The 24633-nt window shown below is 49.7% G+C and overlaps 1 protein-coding gene across 2 annotated transcripts in view; it reads left to right on the forward strand.

The window, feature by feature from the left end:
- Positions 1–24633, forward strand: part of RABGEF1 (RAB guanine nucleotide exchange factor 1) — a 351066-nt gene that overhangs the window by 267445 nt on the left and 58988 nt on the right. For both annotated transcript variants that reach the window (XM_078679474.1, XM_078679473.1), the window contains one exon: positions 21154–21235. In XM_078679474.1, the coding sequence (XP_078535600.1) occupies positions 21154–21235 (82 nt within the window). The remainder of the gene's footprint in view (positions 1–21153; positions 21236–24633) is intronic.

Here is a 24633-nt window from a genome sequence, read left to right on the forward strand (position 1 = left end):
CCCGCCCTCCCCTCTCCTCAAGCGTCTTCAACCCCCAGTGATCTAGCCACCACTTCCCCGCTCGCTGATCTCGTTTTTCAGGTGCCCTACACCCCAGGTGACCTCACTCCTCATCCCCGGATTCCCCCACCCACCTCCTCCCTCATACATTCCTTGCATATTTCTTGCAGATACCAGATTTTTTTTATCCCGAGTGCGGAACAACCGGCGGGGGTGTGACCCAGACGGCAGTGAGGGCGGGAGGAGCATAGCACCTCATTCATGCCGGGTCTCAGAGGGTGCGAAGCTGACCCTGCTTTGCCAATGCTGCCCAGAGCAGGGCCTGTGCTGCAGCTGCCCGGTACATGCGAGGGAAGCCTGCACTACTCGTCTACTCCTGACTGTGCTGTTCCTATCGAGTGTATGTGAGGGACGCTCGAATCGCCACTGCCTGCGCCATACTTCTCTAGGACATGTAAATGTAAATGTAAATGTCATGGTACTTATAGAGCGCACTGTCACCAGACGGTCACCTTGCGGTGTCGCCTATTCGGCTTCCTGGCGCTGATACTCATACCGCTGTGGAACCCCTCCTGGCTTTCCCTGTGAAGTGTCCACTCCTGGGCACCCCCAGGGTGAAGCCAGGCATCCTTAGCGCTGTTGGGGCCGGTGTGGAGGCTAAGTAAGCTATTGCCCAGAGTTGCAGCGTGGGGCCCGTGATTAGAATAGGCACCGAGGCGAGAATTAACCGGTCCAAAGAAATTAAGCCCGAGACCCCGCCGAGGCGGGAATCGAACCCTGGTCCCTGGCCAGAACTCTGCATCAGGGTCTGGCGCTCTAACCATTGAGCCACACTCCTCCACTCGAAGGAAGCTCGCTGTCACTATCTGTGTGGTTGAAGCTTTTTATCCTATTACTCGCTATAATTGGTCTGTCTGAGGGTGGGACGCTTGCACGCTGGTTGTTCGTTCTGCCCTGTATTATGCGAGGTTCATCCCACCTCATCCCCCACCACGACTTAGCCCCGCGTATGGTAAGTGGGAGCACTTTATGATTTAAAGGGAGATTCACTAGTGGGCTTTAAGCCCCGCCCCTCTTTCCCATTGGCCGGCGTCACCGTTTATTGTAAACGGTGGCCAGCCATTGGGAAAGTCCTTGCGGTGAGGTACAGTTTTCTCTTTTTCTGCCGTCCCACTTGGACAAACTGCCCTGACTTCCTGCTGGTGTAAAAGGTTTATCTTCTTTATGGGTCCAAACAGATGGCCCCATAAAGAAGATAATAAACCTTTTACGCCAGCAGGAAGTCTGGCCGAGCCTGTCCAAGTGGGTGGGCAGAAACAGAAAAGTCTACGCGAGCGCTTGTTTCTGGGTGAGCTGAGGGTGGGTAGTAAATCACTTCTCTCCTCGATGTCTGCACTCAGATAACACGCGCCTCCTACCTGGCCGCTTCGATCGGCAGCGCGGACCCTTTAAACTGTGGTCGTAAAGAAATGCTCACTATAGTGGGCGGGGCTTGATGGCAATGAAGAAAGTCACGTGAACAAAGCAGAAGACACCAAAACAAAGTCCGACTTTCCGTTCATTCTCCAGAGACCGGCAGGTAGGGATTACTGCTCCGCGGGGGGGGGGCCCAGGCTGAGCCCGCCACCCTAAGTCGTAGAACCCCTCCCCCCCCTTTCCCACACTGGCGTATGGGAACCGAAAGACACTTCACAGTTACCAGCAAAGCTAGGCGGGAGTAGTCCCGCAAGCTACTCGAGAACCGGCAGTCAGTTCCGCACCACCCGAGGTTCTGGTCGATGAGGAAGTTGAGGGACCGGTCGCGGAGCCGCATTTGTCGCTCGTCAAGTCATCACTATCAATCGTCGGGGTCCAAGTCCTCCGGTAAGTCGAGGCACTCAAAGAAGAAGTCGAAGAGGCGACATCGCTCTTCAGACTCCGCTCGCGCGACACGGCTGAGGGTTTGGGCGACACCGTCCACGCGGCTCCATCGGAGCCGCAGGCACCGCCTCCAGGCCCATACCCTACGGTCCCTGGCCTGCGAGCGACGCCTGAGGAGATTCGTCATTTCCTCATTGCCATGAGGACTCACTTCCCTCCGTTGAGGCCTGCTGGCGTGCCTTCGGGCCCCGCAGACCCGACTTGGGGCCCTGGCGGGCCGGTGGCTCTGGCCCTGTCGCTGTCGGGTGCTTCGGCCCCGGCGCCGTCGTTGACTTCGGTCCCGACACCGCCGGCCCCTGGGGGATCCATGCCGGGATCCCAGTTGACGCCAGTTGACCTTACAACTCCTCCGCTGGTGCCGACCCCAATGGTTTCGCTCCCGGCCTTCACCTACAACCCGGCTCTGTCATTCCAGCCTGTTTACCAGGACACGGATGAACGGGAGGATTGGAAGGGGTCCGAGGACCCTCTGGCACAACAGTGCCAGTTGAGCCAGGAAGATGAGCTTGGGGAGGCCAGTGGTTTGGACACATCGCCCAACACTGTATTCATCTCTCCTCCCTCCATGGCTACGGAGGAAGGTGCTACGTATGGTGTGGTGTTACGCAGGGCAACCAAGGCCTTGGCTCTTGAGCTCCCTGCCGCAGCCGTGAGGACTAACCTCCTCACTGAGCTGCTTCAGCCGCCAGAAAGCTCCTGAGCGCCTCTACTGCCGTTCAATGACGCCCTCACAGACGTTCTGATGGCCACCTGGTCCAAGCCCTCCACAATGCCCCCTGTGGATCAGAACGTGGCCTGACTCAACCGCCCGGCTCCGGGCGACCCTAGCTTTTTGTCCATACACCCCACCCCCGAGAGCCTGGTGATCCAGGCATCTATGTCCCAGACCGCATTCCCGACCGCTCCCCCGTATCAGGAATCCAAAAGGTTTGATCAGTTTGGGAAGAAACTGTTCTCCTCATTGAGTTTGGGGTTGCAGTCTTTCAACACCGCTTGCCTTTTGGGCTGTTATACCCACTCTTTGTGGGATACGGTTGCGGACGTGCTGCTCCAGTGCCTGGAGGAGGCCCGGTCCCGGCTTGCCCAAGCCCTTGTGGAGATTACAGCGCGTTATTCCATCAGGTGTGGATGGGATACCCCGGACTCACTGGGAAGGGCGATTTCCACGACGGTGGCGGTTCGCCGCCACACCTGGCTGAGGTCCGCCAATTTCTTGGGCGATGTCCAGGCCGCGCTCATGGACATGCCCTTCGATGGCCGTCGCCTCTTTGGCAACAAAGCACACAGTGCGCTTGAGCGTTTCAAGGACTCCAGGGCTACGGCCAAGTCCTTGGGCCTGTCTGGCCAGCGCCAGCAAACTTCTGCTTTTCGCCCCTTTCGTGACCAAGGAAGGGGCACCCTCACACGTCCTTCCAGCCACAGGCCGCAGAACCAGCCTCAACGCGGCCGCGGACGTGGTAACCACCGTGGCGGAGCCAGGGGACAACGGCAAGGTCAGTCCACTTCCGCTCCTGCAGCATCTGCCTCAAAGCCTTCCTAGTCCGAGCTTTCAGGCCCTTTCGATGCCAGTGAGGGGCAGGATCTGCCATCACCTCCTCCACTGGCGCTCCATCACGTCGGACAGGTGGGTGCTGCAAATCGTCCGAAGGGGCTACTCCCTCCCCTTCAAGGCGACCCCTCCAGCCATGCCACCACAGTACCACTGCATGTCGGGGGATCACTTGCAACTTCTGCAGGAGGAAGTTATGGCCTTTTGCCCAAGGGGATCCATCGAGTGCATTCCTGGGCCAGAAGTAGGACGTGGTTGCTACTCCCACTACTTTCTGGTACCCAAGAAGGGCAAAGGAGGCCCACGCCCTATCTTGGACCTCCGGAGCATCAACGGCTTCCTCCGGAAGGAGAAGTTCAAAATGCTGACATTAGCTAAGGTTCCAGCTGCCCTAGACCCTGGAGACTGGATGGTAGTGTTGAACTTGCAGGACGCATATTTCCACAACCCCGTCCTACCGGCGCTACCTGCGGTTCACGGTAGGCCACGAGCGCTTTCAGTTTACCGTGCTCCCCTACGGCCTTACCAGCGCCCCTCGGGTGTTCAGGAAAGTGATGACGGTGGTCGCAGCTCATCTGCGCAGATCAGGGGTTTCAGTCTTCCCCTATCTCGACGACTGGTTGTTGAAGGCGGGCTCGCCCCAAACAGTCGTCTCCCACCTCCAGACTACGGCCGACCTCCTGCACTCGCTGGGGTTCTCCATCAACGTACCGAAGTCGCACCTGTGCCCCTCTCAGAAGCTCCTTTTCATCGGAGCGGTTCTGGACTCGGCGCAGTTTCGTGTTTATCCCCCCGAACAGCGGGATCGGGATATTCAGGCTCCGATTCCAATCCTTCAGCCTTTATCCCAAGTTTCGGTCAGGTTGATGCTGCGGCTCCTGGGGCTGATGGCCTCCTGCATCCTTCTGGTGCATCACGCCAGGTGGCGGATGCGGACTCTGCAGTGGGACCTGAAGTTTCAGTAGGCCCAGCATCAGGGCAACTTGTCCGACCATGTCCTGATCTCGGAGGGCGCTGCGAGTCCGTTGCAGTGGTGGCTCACAAACAGCGATTGGGTCAGCGGCAGATCCCTCTCCCTACCCCAACCGGAGCTTGTAGTAGTGATGGATGCGTCACTCCTGGGATGGGGGGGGCCACATGGTAGAGGCGGAGATCAGAGGCCTCTGATCTTCAGAGTCCCGGCTCCATATCAACCTTCTGGAGCTGCGGACGATCCGTCTTGCACTGAAGGCATTCCTTCCCTCTGGCTGGGGAAGTGTAGTGCAGGTGTTCACGGACAACACCACCGCCCTGTGAGGTAAGGTAATACTTTATTGTACAGTTAATAAAAACCATTACAAACCAACATCAATAAAAACGGGTTTGTGTGTCCATAGCAGCAGCATAGAAAATTGTATTAATACTGTGGTAGGATATAAAAAACTACGATTAAAAGATGCTAAAGCTAAAACTATTAACAAAGCAGGCAGGAAGGATAATTGGCCCACTGCTGAGTCACTTCTATCTTACCATTGAAGAGCTTTGCATAGTTAGGCGGACCTACTGTCCCCTTCAAGATACATTTGATTATTGCAGTCCGTAACCCGCATGGGTAACAAGACGTTCTCCTCCCCGTAAGCTTATACTTTGTAGCGATGAGTCCCGGTGGGCTCCTAAGTGCCAGCTTGGCCCTCATTATAATCCGATTATTTTGGCTCTGAAGATGCAGGTGATGCACTGGGTTCCATCAATTTGGCTTTTTCTGTCTGTTCTTTCTTTTTGTTAAGGCGGGCTTCTGCCACTTCAATGTATTTTACCAGTCAGCAGCTCAATTGAACTTCGTCACCCGAAAAACATGCCAGGACCGCTTGCCTGCATGACGGGATTTGTTTTTTGGTAAATAATGGTCTCAGAAGGTTCCGGCGGTCTTGCAGCAGCTCCTTACAGATGGTTCCCACAAAGGCGGCATTTTGCTGGCATTGAGGGACGCAGCCAAGTGGTCTACAGAAGGCAAAAGTCCTAGGCGGTATTTCAGAAATGTCTCTTTTGTTTTTTTGGTGAAGCTGGTCTGAAGATATGTTTGTGGCCTAAGTTTGGTGTAAGATTGCATAGTTAGCCAACCATGAATGAATGAAACGGATCTTATCTTGCGCAAACTTAGCCCAAAGGGCGTCAAGGCGCCTAAATCAAATATAGCAGCTAAGCCCCCCTACAGTACACTCTACAGCATTCTCTCATTGATAGGCCCTCTTAAAGAGGCAGGTTTTAAGAGCCTTTTTAAATGACTCAATTGTGGGAAGGGTTTTTATTTCGCAAGGGATCGAATTCCAGAGCTGAGGGGCAACCACGGAAAAAGCTCTGGCTCCCCATCTGGCTAGTTTGAAACGCGGAACAACAAGTTGACAGAGTCCCGCAGAACGAAGGCCTCTTGTAGGAACGTAGCGCGTAAGGAGAGAGCCAATAGCACTAGAGGAGCCTTCTGACACAGCTCTGTAGGCCAAACACAGAATTTTAAAAAAGATTCTGTGCTGGACAGGTAGCCAGTGGAGTTCTTTCCTGGCTGCAGTAGCAGAGGAGGTTTTAGGAAGGGCCAGGACAAAGCGAGCTGCAGCATTCTGCACAACCTGCAGTCGATGTAAAAGGCTTTTATTGACTTCCATATAAAGAGAGTTGCAATAATCTAACCTCGATTCTACCAAGGCAACTGCAACCTGTTTACGTGCCTGGGGGGAAAGATACCCACGGATTTTATTGAGTATCCTGATCATACCCCAGCAAGTGGCCACGGTCCTGTTGACTTGAAGGGAAAGGGAAAGCGAGGTGTCGAAAATTACGCCAAGGTTTCTGGCAGATTGGGAGGGGGTGGGGCAGATACCAAGAGAAGGTGGCCACCACTCACTTGACCAAGCATCTTGGTCCTTCCCAAAGATCAACACCTCCGTCTTTTCGCCGTTCAGTTTCAGGGAATTTATAGTCATCCAGTCTGCCACATACTGCATGCATACCCTGAAACAGGCGGCAGATGTCCTGACAGAGGAGTGAGCCAGTGACACCATAATCTGGGTGTCATCTGCATAGGACACCACCTCCATCCCCTGCGATCTTACTAGTCTTGCCAGGGGAGCCACATAGATGTTAAACAGGGTCGGACTTAAAGCCGACCCTTGTGGCACCCCACACTGCAATGACTTGGCAGGGGAGAGGTGGTTCCCAAGCATCACTCTCTGCTCCCTCTCCAACAGAAAGGAATTGAGGAGACTCAAGGCCGGTCCCGTGACACCAGCTTCCCTGAGCCGAGATGTAAGAATGGCCGGGGACAGGGTGTCAAACGCGGCCGTGAGGTCCAACAAAACCGTGGTTTGGCCCGAGTCCACTTTGCGTCGGATGTTATTGACCACGCAGGTGAGAGCGGACTCAGTGCTGTGGTGCTTTCTAAAACCGTGTTGCGTGTTATCAAGGTATTCGGATGATTCAAGGAAGGAGGACAGATGGAAATTCAGATGCGCCTCAAGCATCTTGGCGGGGGCAGGGAGGAGGGAGATCGGCCTGAAGTTTTTCAGCAAGGCCGGATCGAGGGACGGCTTCTTAAGGAGAGGTTTCACAATCGCCTTCTTCCACACAGAAGGAAAAGAACCCTGGGTAATAGCCTTATTCATTACCTCAAGCATAGGAGGAAGAAGGCTATTTCTACACTCTTTCAGTTTTTTCAGAGGTAGGGGGTCCAGGGGGGAAGCAGATTTAGTCCTGTCAAGCAACAGGTTCAGTCCTTCCAAGGATAAAGATGGAAATTCCATAAGAGAACAGGAGGGATCTGTACCTAAAGAATCAAGACTGGAAATGACAGGCAGTACGCTTTGGTCCAAAGCATGACAATGAGCTTCCAGGGAGACATGTATGTCAAGAATTTTATTGTGAAAAAAGTCGGAGATGTTGTTGCAGAGTTCTTGCGAACTAACTACGGGATCTGGGAGTTGCAGGGAGCATAAGGTGTCGGCAATTTTAAAGAGCTCCCTAGAGGAGGAGAGGGAGCTGGTGAGGTTGGAGAAGTATTCCTGCTTCACTGTCACCACTCTCCGTTTATATTCCCGCAGTGCGGACTTGTGGGCCTCTCGAACCATGTGCTCGCTCCGTCAGTAAACCCACCGTCGTGTGGTACTGCAACAAAGAAGGTGGGGTGGGGTAGTCGACCCCTTGTCCGGAGGCTCTGCGCCTCTGGATATGGCTGGAACACCAGGGTGCCACCCTGGTGGTTCAACACCTGGCAGGTTCCCTGAACGCCAGGGCGCACGAACGCAGCTGCCAGTGCATGATGGATCACGAATGGCGTCTGAACTCGGATGTGGCGCAAGGTCTCTTTCAGCAGTGGGGAGAACCTTGGTTAGATCTATTCACCACCGAAGAGAACACGCAATGTCATCAGTTCTGCGCGCTGGAATTTCCAAGGTGGCACTCGCTCGGAGACGCTTTTCGTCGCGAGTGGAGATGCGGTCTGTTGTATGCCTTTCTGCCTATTTCACTTCTGCCCAGAGTGCTGAAGAAGATCAGGCGAGACCGGGCACAAGTCATCCTTGTGGCTCCGGACTGGGCACGAAGATACTGGTATCTCGAGCTACTCAGCATGTCAGTCGATCCCCTGATTCGTCTGCCTCTTCAGGAGGACCTTCTGTCGCAGCAGCAGGGGACGGTCCACCACCCGAACCTGTCTAGTCTCCACCTACATACGTGGAGATTGAGCGGCGGCAGTTGAGGCCATTTGACTTGCCTCCTGAAGTCTGTGATGTGATTCTGGCAGCCAGGCGTCCCTTCACAAAATCGGTATACGCCTGCTGGTGGAACAAATATGTGGCATGGTACACAGCAAAGGCTGTGGATCCACTCTCCCCCTTCAGAGGTTCTCTGCTTTCTTCTTTCTCTTGCCCAGCAGGGCTCTGCTCTGGGCACTATCAAAGGCTACCTCTCAGCCTTCTTGAGGCTTCCTGATCAGCCTTCTCTTTTCAAGTCCCCTGATGTAAATAGATTTTGGAAAGGCATCACACACATGTTTCCTCCTGTTCCTTTCGTGATTCCTCAGTGGGATTTGAACCTTGTATTGACTTATCTGATGTGCGCTCCCTTTGAGCCACTACATAACTGTCCTCTACGTCTTCTAACTCTTAAAACTGCATTCCTGGTTGCCATCACCTCTGCCAGGAGAGTGAATAAACTCCAGGCACTATCTTCTAAACCTTTCCTCTCTGTCCATCCGCACAAGGTTGTTCTGAGGACTCGTCCTTCTTTCCTTCCCAAGGTGGTTACAGCCTTTCATATCGGGCAGTCCATCACTGTGCCCACCTTTTTTCCGCATCCTTCGAAAGAGCAAGAGAGGCTCCACCGTCTGGACCCAAAACGTGCGCTCTCCTTCTATCTAGACCGCACACGCCAGTTCCGGGTGGACGACCAGCTCTTTGTTGGTTACATGGGTGCTAAGAAGGGACGGGCGGTGCACAAACGGACCATCTCTCGTGGGTCATTTTGTACTTCAAGGTTTGCTACTCCTTGACGAAAAAGGAGCCTCTTGTGGGGCTACGCGCCCATTCCACTCGGGCCACAGTGGCTACTACTGCCCTGGGTCGGGGAGTCCCCTTGCAGGACATCTGTCAGGTAGCTACTAGGGTCTCGCTGCACACGTTTGCTAAGCACTACTGCCTGGACAGCCAAGTCCGGAGAGATGGCTTTTTCGGCCGTTCCGTTCTCCAAGACTTTCTGGTGTGATCTTGGTTCGCAGACCCACCACAGGGGTTGGTATTGCTGGGGTATCTATTCTAAGGTAAGGAATCTAACACTAACCTGGTTCTTTCAGATGCAGTAGTTACTTACCTTCGGTAACGATATATCCGTAAGAAACAGTAGTTAGTGTTAGATTCCTTACCGCACCACCCATCCTCCCCGTTCTGCGAACCGATATCTAGGGTTAAGGACATTCCGTTCAGGGCCCTAGTTTTATGGCACCAGTGTCGGTTTCTATCATGGCTCTGCGTTCCTGGCGAGGAAAGCTATGTAAAGAACTGACATCAGCACGCGAGGGCGGCGTCTAAGTACTCCGACGACGTCATTCCGGCGATCACGACGACGGACGCAGAGCCGCAGGCGACGCATACTGACGAGCAAGGGTACTGCTGATATTCTAAGGTAAGGAATCTAACACTAACTACTGTTTCTTACAGATATATTGTTACCGAAGGTAAGTAACCTGTGCGTCAGGCAGTCTAGTTTTTTTCCACTACTCTGCTGTGCACCTGGTGCCATAAGAAGGTGGTGCTGCGCAACCCTGTGCTTTGGGGCCTCTGTGGCCTGCAATTAGCTGTGCTTGTGTGGGCTAATGTTTGAGCTGTCTTAAAGCCATACATCAGAACATCATCCGTGCTAGGTTAAGAGTAGGCCTCCCTCAGTCTGCATCCCAGTGATTCCCCCAGCATGGCCTCAGTTTAAAGATGCTCTCTGCTGGCTCTGCTCGCCCTTACAGTCCTGTTTGGTTGGTATATGTGACTCTAAATGCTGTGTGGTCTGTGTCAGAGTATAAAGTCTGAGCAGTGTCTATTTAAACTGTATATAAAATAACTGAGTGCACACGATTTAGAATAAAAGACAAGGGCAGTTTAAATAATCTGGAAACAAATTATTTTGTATTATGAAGCCTCGACGCGCTTCATTATTTTTTTCATCACATCCACCACTACATAGCATTCATTTTCTTCTAATTTTTATTTCGCCTGTTCTGTATTTTGGTTTACGTATGGAATGTTGAATCATTAGGAATGTTGTGCAGTGATAAGTGATCTACAGTCAAGTGCTTGAGAGGGCTGCCGAGGTGCCTAGTTCTTCTCGCCGTTTCTCTGTACTTTCATTTAACGTTTTTAATAAGACTAATGTGCCGTCTGGTATGCTTGTCAGCCTATAAATTGACTTACTAGTAGTAACAAGTGGCCTGGAAGAGGGCAAGCACAGAGCGCACACCCCTAACCCCCCGTGTAAGTTAAAATGTATTGCATAATGCTCTTTTACATTGGAAAACTGGGTAGATCTGCTTGCAGTGCGAAAACTTCCCCAATTTCAAATAATACACTTGTAAATGTATCTGCTCATCTTCATTTTTACTTGCAATAAGCCTCATTCGAGCCCGTTTAGCCTTGTTCTTGGTGTTGTTTAGTTAATTCCACATGCAAAACCACTGAACAATTGCCCCGGCGTGTGCGCAAGAACTCTGTAGCCTGATTTTCTCCTAGTCCAATCATTAACACAATCTCTGCAGATGTCTTTGAGTGTGTAACTAGAGAGAAACGGAATTCAATTCTGGTTTGCACAATGGCGAATACTGATGTTTATTTATTGTGCTACAAGGTGCCAGCCTGTCACTGAAAGCACTGTATGTAAGTCATTATTTCAAAGTTTACTGTACTGCACACAGTATATAATGCTGCAAAATATGCGGAGATTTAGGGCCTCATCGCGGTTTCAAAACCGACAGCGGATCGCCCCCCTTCAATGCTACGCCACTGGCTACAAATGAATACATTTGATTTTGTTTAAAGTCCTCTTTAGTATCATGTCCAGGGCTTTGCAGCCTCTTCAATCAAAAACAAATGACCTGTATTTTTCCCTTGGAAAGGTGGCATGCAATCCTACCTCCAACATAATGCGGTCTAGTGCTTTTAAAGTTTCCATACCCGACTGGGATATGAACCTTGTATGTTCATCTCAGTACTTCTGAAGATGAACCATGTGGAAATAGAACATGTTCATGTCACGTGACTACTGCAACCCTTCCATGTGACTGAGGAGGCGCTTACGAGCTCTCTGAAAAACTCTCACCTGAAAAGCACAGCGCATCTAAAGTGTGAAGTACACAAACACCTGTTCGCGCTCATCTAGAGTGTGCTCGCCGACATCTTTTGTTGGCACTAAGCGTGTGCAGAAACCACAAGATTTTTATGTCGAGCCATAGGAAATCGACCTCTTGGAATCATTTCAGCTTCAGTAGAAGCTCGTGCATTGTAGTGCTCACACGCAATCGGCATTTGCGTGTGGCTTTAGTACGCAATTGGCCAAAGGCGTGTGGAGGTCCCAGCTTCTTGTGATACGTTTACTCCCAGAGCGTTTTGCTCTCGGGAGCCAACAGCGGCGCGCAGGGGCCATCTGTTTTTAATTAGCGTGCCTGCGCTTGTTTGTTTTCATCGACCGCAGGCCGGGTTGCTTTTTATTTTGCAGAAGGCAGGCGATTGAGTGCTTGGGGTTACGATCAACACGAGCATGAGCGCATCACTTGTGGTCTTTCACTCTCTCCAGACACCACCCGCTGCCGTCTCGAGACAGGCGCCCTCTCTCCTGGTGCAACTTCACTGAGGGCACAGCGGCTCCACTCGTGCCGGCTCTCCGTTAGAACAGTGCCTCAACTGGTGGAGACCTGAGCGTAGTCCGTCGCCTTCATAATGGGGCATTTTAGTATTTATGTTATCGGTAAGGTATTGAGGGTTATCAGTATTGAGTGGTATCACATATTTGGCTATCGGTAAGGTATTGAGTGGCAAGGTGTCCCGCAGCCCTATGTGGGGGGGCGCGCTTCGTTCTTTGAGCCGCGCACAACTATGGAGTTTGGTCGGCACAGAGCTGCGCCTTTAGATCGGGTGTTGTAGGCAGCGGTAATGGTGGCTTGTGGTCGCATTGGGGGGGGGAGCGCTCCTGTATTCAGGAGAGAGGCGTGTTTGTGTTCTAAATTTTTTATTAAAATATCGATCAAGATCAAGACGCAAGCTTTTAAGTTCCCTCAAGCAACATTGTAGCCTGCTTGTGAGTAGTGCAGGTGGTATTGGAAGACAGTCGGAACACGTATGTTGGCGTTGGGAGGGGCCACCCCGGTATTCAGGAGAGAGGCGACTTGTGTACAGCACTGCAATCAGCGGGTGTCCTCTCCTATGCGCGGAGGGGAGGGGGGGGCGCCTGTTCAGAAGCTGAAACCGTACCAGGAGTAGTTCCGTTTGCACTTCGCGGTCTGACCTCGATTTCAGGACAACGCAAGTGCGGGCGTAATTCTTTGGGCAAATATTAAATCGACATCAAAGGCTGAAAGAAAGTGGGGGCCACCTGAACTCAGGACAGAACACCCCTCGCCACCCGGTAAGGTGCAATGGGACCCACTCTGGGGAAGAGTGGAGGGCTTTAGCCAAAACGAACAAGAGAGAAATGTAAACACGGACGGAAGCACCACACTGTGAATCTGGCAACGAATACCACTGGAAAGTTGTCAAAAGAAATGCTTCTGCATGGTTGGCCAAAGAAAGTAAACTGTGGGTCTTGTATTATTATGAGTGTTCTCTGTGTATGACCGGCGAAAGAGAGCGATTCTTGCTGGGTTCATATCAGTATCTATCTAGTCTAGGGACAGCTCCTGGTGCGGATTGCCATGGCAAGTTGTCCTTTCGTGAGAAAACCCGTTACTTTTCATGGTATGTGCAGGAAAACAAGGCCTGTGGCGCTGCACTTTCATTGGCTGAGTTCATTGAAAAGTCGCAAAAGGCTTCTCAGCAGTCTGCTTGGCAACCCTGGCTAGAGGAATCACATGGCTTGCAGTTTCTCCATGATGCCTCCTGCCAAGAGTGTATTCGTGCTAACCTATGCAAATCCCATGATTTTCACTCTTAATGTGGCGCAGATATTTTAACACATTTCTTACAATACAATACTTGAAACGTCTTCACAACGTGTGCCTAGTTATTTCAGAGCGCTCCGCTCGAAGGGGGGCGAAGGAGTGAGAACCAACCACACACCTAGTCTTGGAGAGCCGATAAGCGCCCACAGCTGCATGTTTCCTGTCAGCTCTTTAGTCACAGACACTGTATGGTCTCCACTTTTACCCTCCTTCTCTCATTACAACAGTAGTTCTGTGTCTGCCACTAGCAGTGTTTCACTTCACTATTGTTGTTGCCTTCACTTCAGCTAGAAAATTGTTCATTGCAGCCAATTCCCTTTCTGTTGGGAAAATGTGTTGCAAGGTGAGCGCTTACATGCTCGGCTCTTATAAGGACAGCAGTGCTATCCTCACAAGTTACACATTTAACATGCGCAAGTCATAGGCAGCAGAGCTATCTCTCAGTTTACCCATAGTCCACAGGTAATGAGACCAGACTGTCAGGCTAAACGTTACACACATATTTAACATTTTCTGCTCTAGTATGAGACGTCGGAGCTTTCCGTAGGATGAAACACACTTTTCAGAGAGCAGAGGTGTCTGTGAATGTAACTTAAAGCCATAGGCAAAGTCAATATCCCTGACTAAACACTTATAAGGTCCCAAAGGCGAGACCTATTGGCTATGTCAATGCTTTTTTTTGTGTCACAGTTTGAAGGCTTCACGCGCCAAAATCAGATGGGCAAAAATAAAGTGCGCACAACAAGTCAGACCGACGGCAGTACATCAGATCCACACGCTTGTGATTTGACATGGTTTATAAGCCCAATGCGGTCTCATAACAGCTGAGGCCTATTGGTACCTCGTAAAAGCATGGACGTATGGAAATAGGTGTAAATTAATAAAACTCTGTTGCCATAGACACCCGCTTGAGCAGCACAATTGAGCAACAGCGGGTGCATTTCCCCAATTCAGTGGGCACCAATGCTCCTTATACGGAAAACGCTGTACTCCTCAAAGCAAAGGACTATGGCTGTAGATTTCCTTTAGCTTCACCGTCACAGCAGCTTTGTGTCGAATAGTTATAGGCCTCATTCCCTCTCACTGGGGATCAAAAGGGTAGTCTTCCTCTCAGTTCTAGTACTTCACTCTAGGCCACCGCTCCTTTTATATTCCATATCAGTGCGCTGTAACATCCACACTGCAGCGCCCCATAGCTCTCACTCTCCTAAACTGCAGGCGCCTATCCTGAGCCTGGGCTACCCCATGGTACAGGACTGGTGGTGTCCCTGTAGGAACTGCACTCCTCGCTGGCTCTCATTTCGCCCTTCCTAATGACTTCAGAAACGAAAAATTCTTGCTTGAACTGCTCTTTCCTTTGTATCGCTTAGTAGCACCAGCTGTTTTAGATTGTTTCTTAAATACAGTTAATTAGTTCAATTGCCAAATTACTATTATTGGAAACTGCTGAACTCCGTTCACGAGGATGCTGCTGGAATAAAGGCACCGGTGTGGTTCTGTTCAGTTTCCTTATATACTTTACTTCAGTCTTAGTTGCGTCTTGGTTTCAGTTTTCTACTTCTTTTTTCTCAGCTCTTCCTTCCTTTTGCTTCTGCGTATATAGATTCACAAACTCTTTCCCAGTATTATAAAACAAAGGAGGCAGGTATATAGCTTTCTGATACATCTAAGAGAGACTTTTAGCCGCAGATTCTTTACCTTAGCATATCCCCAAGGCGTCAGACTGGATCTGGAAGTTTTTGAGCAGTATCCTTGCATGCCGGTAGGTGGCGTTGTTCGGCTCCACATCAGCATTGTCTGCACTGGAAATGACGTATGGACATGTGTGGGACATATATAGTGCCACCCTGTCATGCTAATTTCCTTTTTTCCTTTCTGCGCCAAATAGCACTTAGACGTGAATATCTACCCTAAGTTCTTTTTTGACTGGCTTTTTCTCAACTTTTATCAAACCTTTTTTGAGTGATTTTCTCTAATGGTGTGACAGGATATCCCCAAAGAAAACATCTGATTTCAAACCATGTAGGGCCTGTCACAGGCAGATGTCTGTGACAGACCCACATTTGGTTCGCTTGTGGTGTTTGGAGAGGTACCACGACTCCCAAGACTAGTGAGGATTGCAGTGCCATCCAGTCGAAGGTGCTGAGGGAGCAGTCCCTCAAGCTCTCTTGGCACCCGACGAACCTGCGAAGCCCAATTTCCCAGTTGCTCAAAAGGTCATGGTACCATTTGCAGAGTCACACCTGGTGATAGTTGTCCAGCTCTAAATCATCCAATAAGTCCCACAAGCTAAAGTTGTCGGAGAGGTCTTCGACTACGCCGCACCCGTCAAAGTCTTCTGACAGGGTGCGGGAGTGTCAGCACTCTAGGCATTGTGCTTAGGCAGTGCCTGAGTCAGAGTCCGCTCAGAGTTTCCCAGACTTTTCTGGAGCCAGAGAGACCCCCACCCAGCTCCAAGAATTTTATGAGGACATGTACCTCATATTTGGGCTGCCCAACCCTTCTGGAGCACCTTTGGGGCCCATGTGCTCAGGAGGCCTTCCCACTGGATTCTCGGAGATGGATTCACCCTCGGCACCAGTTGGGTCCAATGGAGCAGAACCACCAGCTAGACTAAGAACTTCATAAGCTCCCACTCCAGTGGCGACACCTCACGGTGGCATCTTCCCCATCTTTATTCCTGATTCCAACACGGACATGGACGGCCGTCGGCCAATTCTGGTGTTGGCTAGGACCCTGCCCTCCGATCGGAGCCTTTGCTTTTTGCATTTGACAGACTAGGAGAGGGATCCGAGGACCTTTATTGATACCAGCATACAATAGCTGAGACAGAGGACAACTGTTATGAGGAACTGTCAGAGGCCAGTGGGCTAGACACAGTACCAGACACTGTCTTAGTCTCTAGTCCTATTGTGGTTATGGAGGAGGTAACCTCTTTCGCTATGGGGGTACGTACGGCAGTCAAGGTCTTGGATGTTCAGTTGCCCTCAGTGGCAGTCAAGACAAACTACTTGAGAAAGGTGCTTCTGCCGGGAGTCACCCCTTCCTAACCCTTACTCCCATTTAATGAAGCTCTTACCAACATCCTACTCTGGGCCTACAATAGAGGCTCCTGAGCATAGGACAATTGCCTGCTGCATCACCCTGCTCCTAGGTACCCCAATTTTTTTACACAGCATCCCACACCGGAGAGCTTGGTGGCGCAGGCCTTGCATGTTTTCCTCCACTCCCTCGGATAGGGGATCCAAGAGGCTGGATACCTTTGGCAAGAGCATGTTCTCTCCACCAGCCTTGCACTGCGGTCAGTGAACACTGTATGCCTTTTTTGCCGGATTTTCCCATCAGATCTGGGATGTAGTTATGCAAGTGATGCCTATGGTCTTGGAAGAGAGCGGAACCATACTCTCCCAAGCTATTAAAAATGCGAGTTACGCAGTAAAAATCAGTATATGATGGAAACTGAGCACGACTGACTCGCTGTGTATGGTGATTTCATTGTCAGTGGCCCTGCGACGCCATGCCTGGCGTAGAACCACTGGCCTTCTCAGGGTATGTCTAACCCTCGCTAATGGACATGCCCTTTGATGTCTCTTTTTTTTGGAGTGAAGGTGGACTCAGTGCTGGAACGCTTTAAGGACAGCAGAGCTATGGCCTGGTCCTTGGGTTTGTCTATGACCTTTTGTCAAACCAAGTCCATTCCATTTCATGGCCACAGAAGGGGTGTCCAACTACGTCCATACCCTGCCAGCCACCACGGTCAACAGATTTTGCATCCTTTTTGTGGCCGAAACACAGAAGACGCCTGTCCTATAGACCATGTGGGATAGGTAGCCAGAGGTTGGGCCATGCCACCATCACACTGGCAGCCTCCAAACCCCCTTTAGTTTGCCCTATGACCATCATGGGCATCTAGTGAGGGGCAGGATACTCCATTACCTGCACCACTGTAGGTCAGTAACATCAGACAGTTGGGTTTTGAAAATCATCTAAAGGGGCTACTTCATCCCCTTTGAGGCCACCCCTCCACCCATTCAACCCACATACAATCAGCTGATAGAGTACCACCTCTCATTGCTCCATTAGGAAGTGTAAGGGTCTCTTGGTAAAGGGATCCATCATGAGGTTGCTGGCATCAGAAGTAGGTCATGGTTGCTATTTCTGCTACTTTCTGGTGCCCAAGAAGGATGGAGGCCTTTGTCTTATCCTAGACATTTGCCATCTCAGTCTCTTCCTGAAAAAGGAGAAATTCAAAATGCTTACGCAAGTTCTGTCTGAACCCGGGAGACTGGATTTTAGCATTGGACTTAACGATGCATATTTCGACATCCCCATCCTGCCTGCCACGGACTTTACCTGCAGTTCACTGTGGTCCAAGAACTTCCCTTCACCCTTACCAGCACCCCTCACGGTGTTCACCAAGGTGTGATGGCGGTTGTCGCAGCTCATCTGCAGAGTTTAGGGGTTCCAATCTTTCCGTACCCCTACGATTGGTTGTTCAAGGTGGGCTCACTAAAGGCAGTCATTTTACACCGCTAGAGTATGATGAACATTCTGCACTCGCTAGAGTACACTATCAGCATGCTGAAGTGACACCTGACTCCCTCTCAGAAGATCCCGTTCATCGGAGCTGTTCTGGACACAGTGCAGTTTCAGGCCGGTCCTCCCAAGCGGCGAATCCAGGATATTCAGCCTATGATACCAATTTTGTACTATGACGTAGGTCTCTAAATCCCGCCCTCCATAGCTTCAAATCTTCTTATTGTTGGACTGAACAGTACCCTCAAATAGGCCATCTTTAAGCACTGACCCTTCGTCGTTAAGCACCTGCGCCATGTTACTAAGGGGATGTCTTGTATGTATCTCAGAAAATGCTTAACCTATATGATAAACCAAACTGCCCCTCACTCAATGGTTTTTATCTGAGGCCATATCTCTACATAACATGACGTAGGGAGTGCCGATATTAGTCTTCTCTATTGTACATGATCCAAAGTAGGAAAAAAGTTGATCATCAATTTAAAATAACTTACACGTGTAACAAATTGAAAAAAAAAACTGAAACATTTCCCTATCCTTTTGTTATGTCTCAGCAGGAACTAGAGTATTGTAACATATGTGATCCTGTTTAGAGACAAGGTTCGAAAAGGGATACTTGAATGCTCAATGTTTTATCATTCCCCCATAACGTTCTAACCGAGAAACTATCCTGATTTTAATTTAGATATTGACATGCTGTTACATCTCACAGCCAATAGCAGTGTCTTATAAACCCTATCCCACTTAAAGAATAATTTTGATGTTAAAAGAGATTAATAATACCCAACATTTTAACTTTCCATGTATAGGATTTCTCCTAAATCAATGATGTCAAACATGGGGGAAAAGGGGACCTGATATGTAACAGCAAACAACCTAGCAGCAGAAGAATCCTCTAGTCACTTATTAGTAAAGAATCACTGTATCCCAAGGTAGTGCTCATTAAGGCTTACATCGTGTGCGGAGGCGAAAGATCCAAAATAATTTCCTGAGTTTTATTTTGTCACTAACATCACCCCCTCTGTTGTTTATCTTGATTTTTGTCAATGTTGACCCATTTTATTTGCCTTGAATTGTGTCTCTTAACCCCTTCGCTGCTTCTGTCGGCCAACTGCCGTCGCAAGCACTACCTCCGTTGTGCTGCGCACCTCCGTTGACCGACGCGGCCCGCCCACTTAATTAAACCACCGCACCGCAGCGGAATTTGCGCCGCGGTTAATTATATCACAGGGGCAGTCAGTTTTTTTTAAAGCATAACCAATTAATATTTGCTGAACCTAATCCATAATTCTCTGCCACTAAACCTAATCCATAATTCTCTGCAAGTTTCTCCTGTGTAGCCTGTATTACATAGACATATGGTAAGATCCATCACAGTGCTTGTTCTATAGTTGGTGAAATCATATAAATACTGGAAATGCTCATTATATGTTCAGCAGATTTGTGATTAATTCTCCATCATAAGCTTGGCAAATTAAGCATCGATGATTAGATTTCACTAGAGGTAATCCATCTGTTGCTCTCTGATAAGTATAACATTTTGAGACATAGAATGCACCACTTTGTTCTGTAGGTTTGTTTTTCCGGAAGGCAAATTGTGGTTTGCTTAATTGGCTGTGATCTTCTCCTGTATTTTGCATTTGCCAATGTGAATTTATAAAATTTCACATTTTATTCTTAAGAATTTAGTGACAAGTTACACAAACAAACAGATGTCTCTGCTTGTCATTTGGAATACACCACTTATGTTAACCTTGTGATGTGAGGTTTTTCTTTCAAAATAGAAGAACGCTTGAGATAATCGTCAATTGTGGATTGGCTGAACTGGATACTGTTTTTAACTTTTTAGATAGAAACTAGTGAAATTAAGTAAAGGGCTGTTTGCAGTGGATTTTGCGTGCAGGTCTACCTTCAAATGATTTCCTTTGAAATTTACAGTAAAAATTGACAGAGTGAAAACCGAAATTTTGGACGTCTGGATTCAAACAAATTCTCATTACAAAGATTCAACCATTTAAAAAATGATTCCAGTTGCTCTCCTTGAATCTCCCAGCTGGAGAAAATATCATCAATAAAACATGGCCAGCATTTGAGGTTTTCAAAAGCTGGAAACATTTTGTTGTAAAGGCATCATTCTTCAAAGTTGCCCTTTGAGGTATTAGTATAAATTCCCTTTGATGTGGAATCATTTATTCACCAATACAATTTTAACGTAGCTAACAATAAATTCATTTGGTCTATTTTATGTATCTTTCAATAACATCTCGAATGATCTTAATGGCTTCCTGGTGTGTAATATTTGTATAAAGTGCTTCCATTTAATGGGTTACTGAAAATTCCCTCACTCATTAAAAAAGAGAGATCCTGCTTTCTTGATCTTACGCAGTGGCTGCTCCTCCGCTAAGGCAGAGGAGCGTCGCCCACGGACTTCAATAGGAAAAAATAAAGTATAATTATTGTGAATATTAATTTTTGTTTTCCTATTGAAGTGAGTGGCTCTAGGGGCGGGGCTGGCCAGAGCAGGAAGAGGAGTGGTTTGCACTCCTTTAGTGCGTAGGACTGCTTGGACAGCCCTCTGGGGCCGGGCAAGCAGTCCTGCGCACTTTGCAGATTCCCCACCAGGCTGCATCACACAGCCTGGTTAGGAACAATGAAAGCCTCCCAGTCCCCATCTAAGCACCATGGTTCGGCGCTCAGACCAATCACAACGCTGCATTGCAGCTTTCTGATTGGCTATGGGGAGCATTGGAGGCCTGCTCCTTCCTGCAGCCAGCAGAGACAGGAAGAAGAGGACGGGAAAGAGGCGGCAGCCGGCCGGCCAAAGTAAGTGCCCCCCTCCTGTTCTTTATCAATATTTCTTTTTTTACTGTGATGGAATACCATAGGCAAAGAGTAACACTGTCACTTATTTGTGATGAACAAGGCCTTGTGACTCATGGATCTGTATTTCATGGGTCCAAACAGTGCAAATTGGGTAGGGTTGATGGACTGTAACGGTAGCACGTGGCATGCATTACAGTCCGACTGTGAGAGGCTGGGGACTCTGTGTATGCATGCACTTGCCATTGGCATGGTACTGGTAGACCATGTTAGCAAAGGCTTGTGGCCAGGTAAGAGAGCTGGAGTAAAAGAGATGGACTCACTTAGGAAATCAGTGAGCTGAGCGAGGCCGTAAAGGTGACGAAGAGTGGCCATTGTGAATGATTATCCATTTCCTGATACAAGCCCTATCTTACACCAACATCTGCTGTACTGTGCTAGTGATTGCTAAATAATCTTAGACACATCATGCAGCACACCAGGATGTCCTCAAAGAAACCCAACCTCCTTTACGTTGTATGATTAGGATGCAACGTAAAATAAAGGTTTCCTTCACTATCTATTTCTAATTTGAGAAATGTATTTCCTACAGGAACTGAAAACACGTCTAAAAGAGTGTATCTTTCATATCTGTGTTCTTGCCCTTTATTGTGTTTATTTTATTTAGGAGCTAAATATAGAAGAGCAGTCAGAGTACGTTCAGGACTTCTACCAGAACACATCAGATAAACTGCAGTATCGCTGGAAAGGTAAGGGAGCAGAGTCTCTTCATTGATAACATTCTAGAAATTGATCTGACTGTATAGAAGAATGACCTGTGCCGGCTGGCATGTAGTGATCGGCTGCTTCCTTATTACAGTCTGCAATGTGCCTAAAAGATACCGTTTGCTTATTTAATGATTTGTTTATTCACGTGAACTACTATTTACCTGTTCTTATATAATTTAATGCCCATTCATTTTGATATTGAAGCAAAAAGCTGTCCCTTGTAAAGGCTAACAAAAATTGAAAGTGGCTACTACCTTTCATTGAATTTCATAGCACTGTTGTCCTCATGTTCTTTACAGCGTGAAGATTACCACTGGTCTATTACTTTGGAAGTAGATGGAGCAAAGTCAGAGATAGCAGCCTGCCAAAGAGTAAACGGTGCGGCAGCCTTTCAGAGAGTGAACTTATTCCTTTGTTTATGCAGCGCCTCCCTGAACCATCTCCAAACATTTTTCTTGTATCTGCCTCTGCATTCACTCCCAAATCCAGCCGGGGGAGTAAGCAGTCTACCCATACTGCAGCCATCTTGCAGATTCTCTACGCAGCAATTTAAACTTGGAGATATTCCCAGCAAAAAGAATCTGGTACCTGCAGAGACTTTTCTGACAAGCACCTAAAGGTTGTTTATCTAGGAAGGGATGTTCTTCAAGTCTGCAGCCAATGCCTATTACCTCATCGTCCCTCCCTCGCTTCCCTTCCTTACAAAATTGAGGCATCCCTGCCTCACCAGACACCCGTACCCACGTGATTTGTCACGTGGGGACTATATATAGCCCCCAGCCCCCTCATACCTCCTGTTTTTTTCTTGTCTCACCATTGTGAGACGCGCGTCCCACGCGCTGGCCGTTTTGCGGAGCTGCGGTCATTCTTCACGTTCTGAGGGCTTCGCCCTCGCTTTATGCTGCCTGCTGGGTCTGGCGGTGCCGGCCTGGAGTACGCGAGCCTTCCTCACCGCGTTGCAGGAGTAGCGGTGCACTCTTCGACGGCTGGGCGGACAGGTTCCGGGTGACGGAGTCACCGGCCCTGTGTGGCTGGGGCTGTAGTTCCGGTTCTGGAGGCCGGAATAGGGGACGGCGGCTGTCGGATGTGCTGATGATCCTCGGCTGGCTGTTTCTGATGCTCCATTACAGTAGGGGCCTCGTAAGAGGTCGTTTTTATTTCTTTTTTGTCATTTACTGATTGGTTTTTCGTTTTCTTGCTACTTCATTGGTTACCTCCCGGTATTTTGTATTTATTGGTCGGTTTCTGGGATACTCCTTATTTAAGGCTTGTCTCTGCTGTGCTTCTCTGACCTTTTTCATTATGGCTAAGCGGACCTCCAAGCGCTTACGTGTTTTGTCCTCCTCTTCTGATGATGAGATGCCTATCCCGGCTCGTCGGACCAGGTCCCAGGGTCCGGTGGATTCTTCTGCCCTCCTGTCTGCTTCTGAGGTGCAGTCCATGATTGAGGCTGCTGTGTCTCGTGCCCTGGAGGCGAGGGGTGCTACGACAAGGCGCAGGTCTTCTCGTGCTGCGGGGGGTCCGGTGGACTCTCCCTCTGAGGACTCCTCTTCTTCTTCGGACTCTGCCATGCCTTCTACGTCTTCGGGGAAGTTTGTGCGTAGGGAAGAGGTGCCTGCTATTCTCCAACACATCAGGGAGAACTTGGGATTTTCTCCTTTTGCTGCTCCCGTGGGGTCTGAGGACATTTTTCCCCAATATGTTAAGCCACCTGCGCTCGCTATGCCCTTTCATGGCCGCTTCAAAGACTTGATTTCGGGGGAATGGCGGGACCTTGAGCGCGCCTCTGTTCCTCGCTTTTTGCAGAAGCTTTATTCCCTGGAGGATGGGGAGGTCTCTCTTCCTCACTCTGTGAAGGTGGATGCCATGTTGGCCACTCTTATTGGTCGCACTTCTCTCAATCCTGAAGATTGTTCACCTTCGGATGCTACTGATAAGAAGGTGGATGGTGCACTGAAGAAAGCCTTTTCCGCTGGGAATTTGTCTTTACGTGCTGGCGTCTACTCGGCATATGCGGCACAGTCCTTGGTGTCTGACTTTGGCAAACTGGCCACGGCTATTCAGGAGGAGACGGACTGCTCTGGCTTGCTTGTTCACATGGAGCAACAGGCTAAGCTCTTGGCTGACGTCTCTTCGGATGTGCTTCGGTCTGCAGCCATGGCCTCTGGCTCCTTGGTTTTGGCTCGTCGGAACTTGTGGATGCGTGACTGGAAGGCTGATTCTTCGGAGAAGTCCTCGCTCCTTAAGATCCCCTTTGATGGCAAGATGCTCTTTGGTGACCAGCTGGATAGTATGATCACTAAGGCCTTCAAGGACCGTAAACATGCTCTGCCTTACAAGGGCAAGGCGTCTGCCTCTGGTTCTCGCCGTTTTTGGAATCCGGCTCCTTCCTCCTCTGCGTCCTTTCAGTCTTCCCGCCAGTCCTCCGAGAACTTTTCTACTCGTCAGCGCCGCTTCAGACCCGGGATATCTTCGGCCTTGCCTGGTCCCAAGCTTCCGGCGGATACCTTCAAGAGGAAGTCCTGACGTCGACTGTGTTTCGGCCGCCGGTCCTGTGGGCGGGAGGCTGATGTCTTTCCTGGACGCTTGGCGGCTGGATGTGAGGGATCTCTGGGCGTTGACTATTATCAGGAGAGGCTATCTTATAGATTTTGTCGCCGTTCCACCCGGCTGGGGCACCATCCTTACTCCTATCCCCAAGTCTCCGACCAAGAGGGAGGCTCTGCTGGAAGGGGTTCGGGATCTTCTGTCAAAGAAGGCGATCGTTCTGGTCCCACTGACACAGCGAGGTCTGGGATGTTATTCCATTTTGTTTCTGGTCCAGAAGGTGTCAGGGGGATTCCGGCCGGTTCTGGACCTGAAGAGGGTGAATGGTTGGGTTCGGTCCGTCCACTTCAAAATGGTGACTTTGCAGTCCATCACCCCGTTGGTGGGGGTCCGGGACTTCATGACGTCTATCGATTTGCAGGACGCTTACCTTCACGTTCCTGTGACTCGGACTCATCAGCAGTTTCTTCGTTTTGCGATTGACAGCTTCCACTTCCAGTTTGCGGTTTTGCCATTCGGGCTGAAGTCCGCCCCTCGGGTCTTCACCAAACTCTTGGCCCCTTTGGTGGCCCTGGTCCACTGTCGGGGGATCTTTCTACATCCATATCTAGACGACTGGTTGGTTCATGCTCCCTCTTTCCAGTTGTCTCTCGATCACACAGACGTGGTGCTGGCCGTTTTGAGGGAACACGGCTTTCTTGTCAATCTGGGCAAGTCGTTCCTTGCTCCATCCCAGGATCGTCTCTTCATTGGGGCCAATTTTCGGACCGATTTGGGGGTGGTCACTCTGCCCGAGGCTCGGGTGGCCAAGATTCAAGCTCACATCCTGTCT

The sequence above is a fragment of the Lissotriton helveticus genome, chromosome 3_1, assembly GCF_964261635.1.
Source record: "Lissotriton helveticus chromosome 3_1, aLisHel1.1, whole genome shotgun sequence".
In the NCBI taxonomy this organism is placed as follows: Eukaryota; Metazoa; Chordata; class Amphibia; order Caudata; family Salamandridae; genus Lissotriton; species Lissotriton helveticus.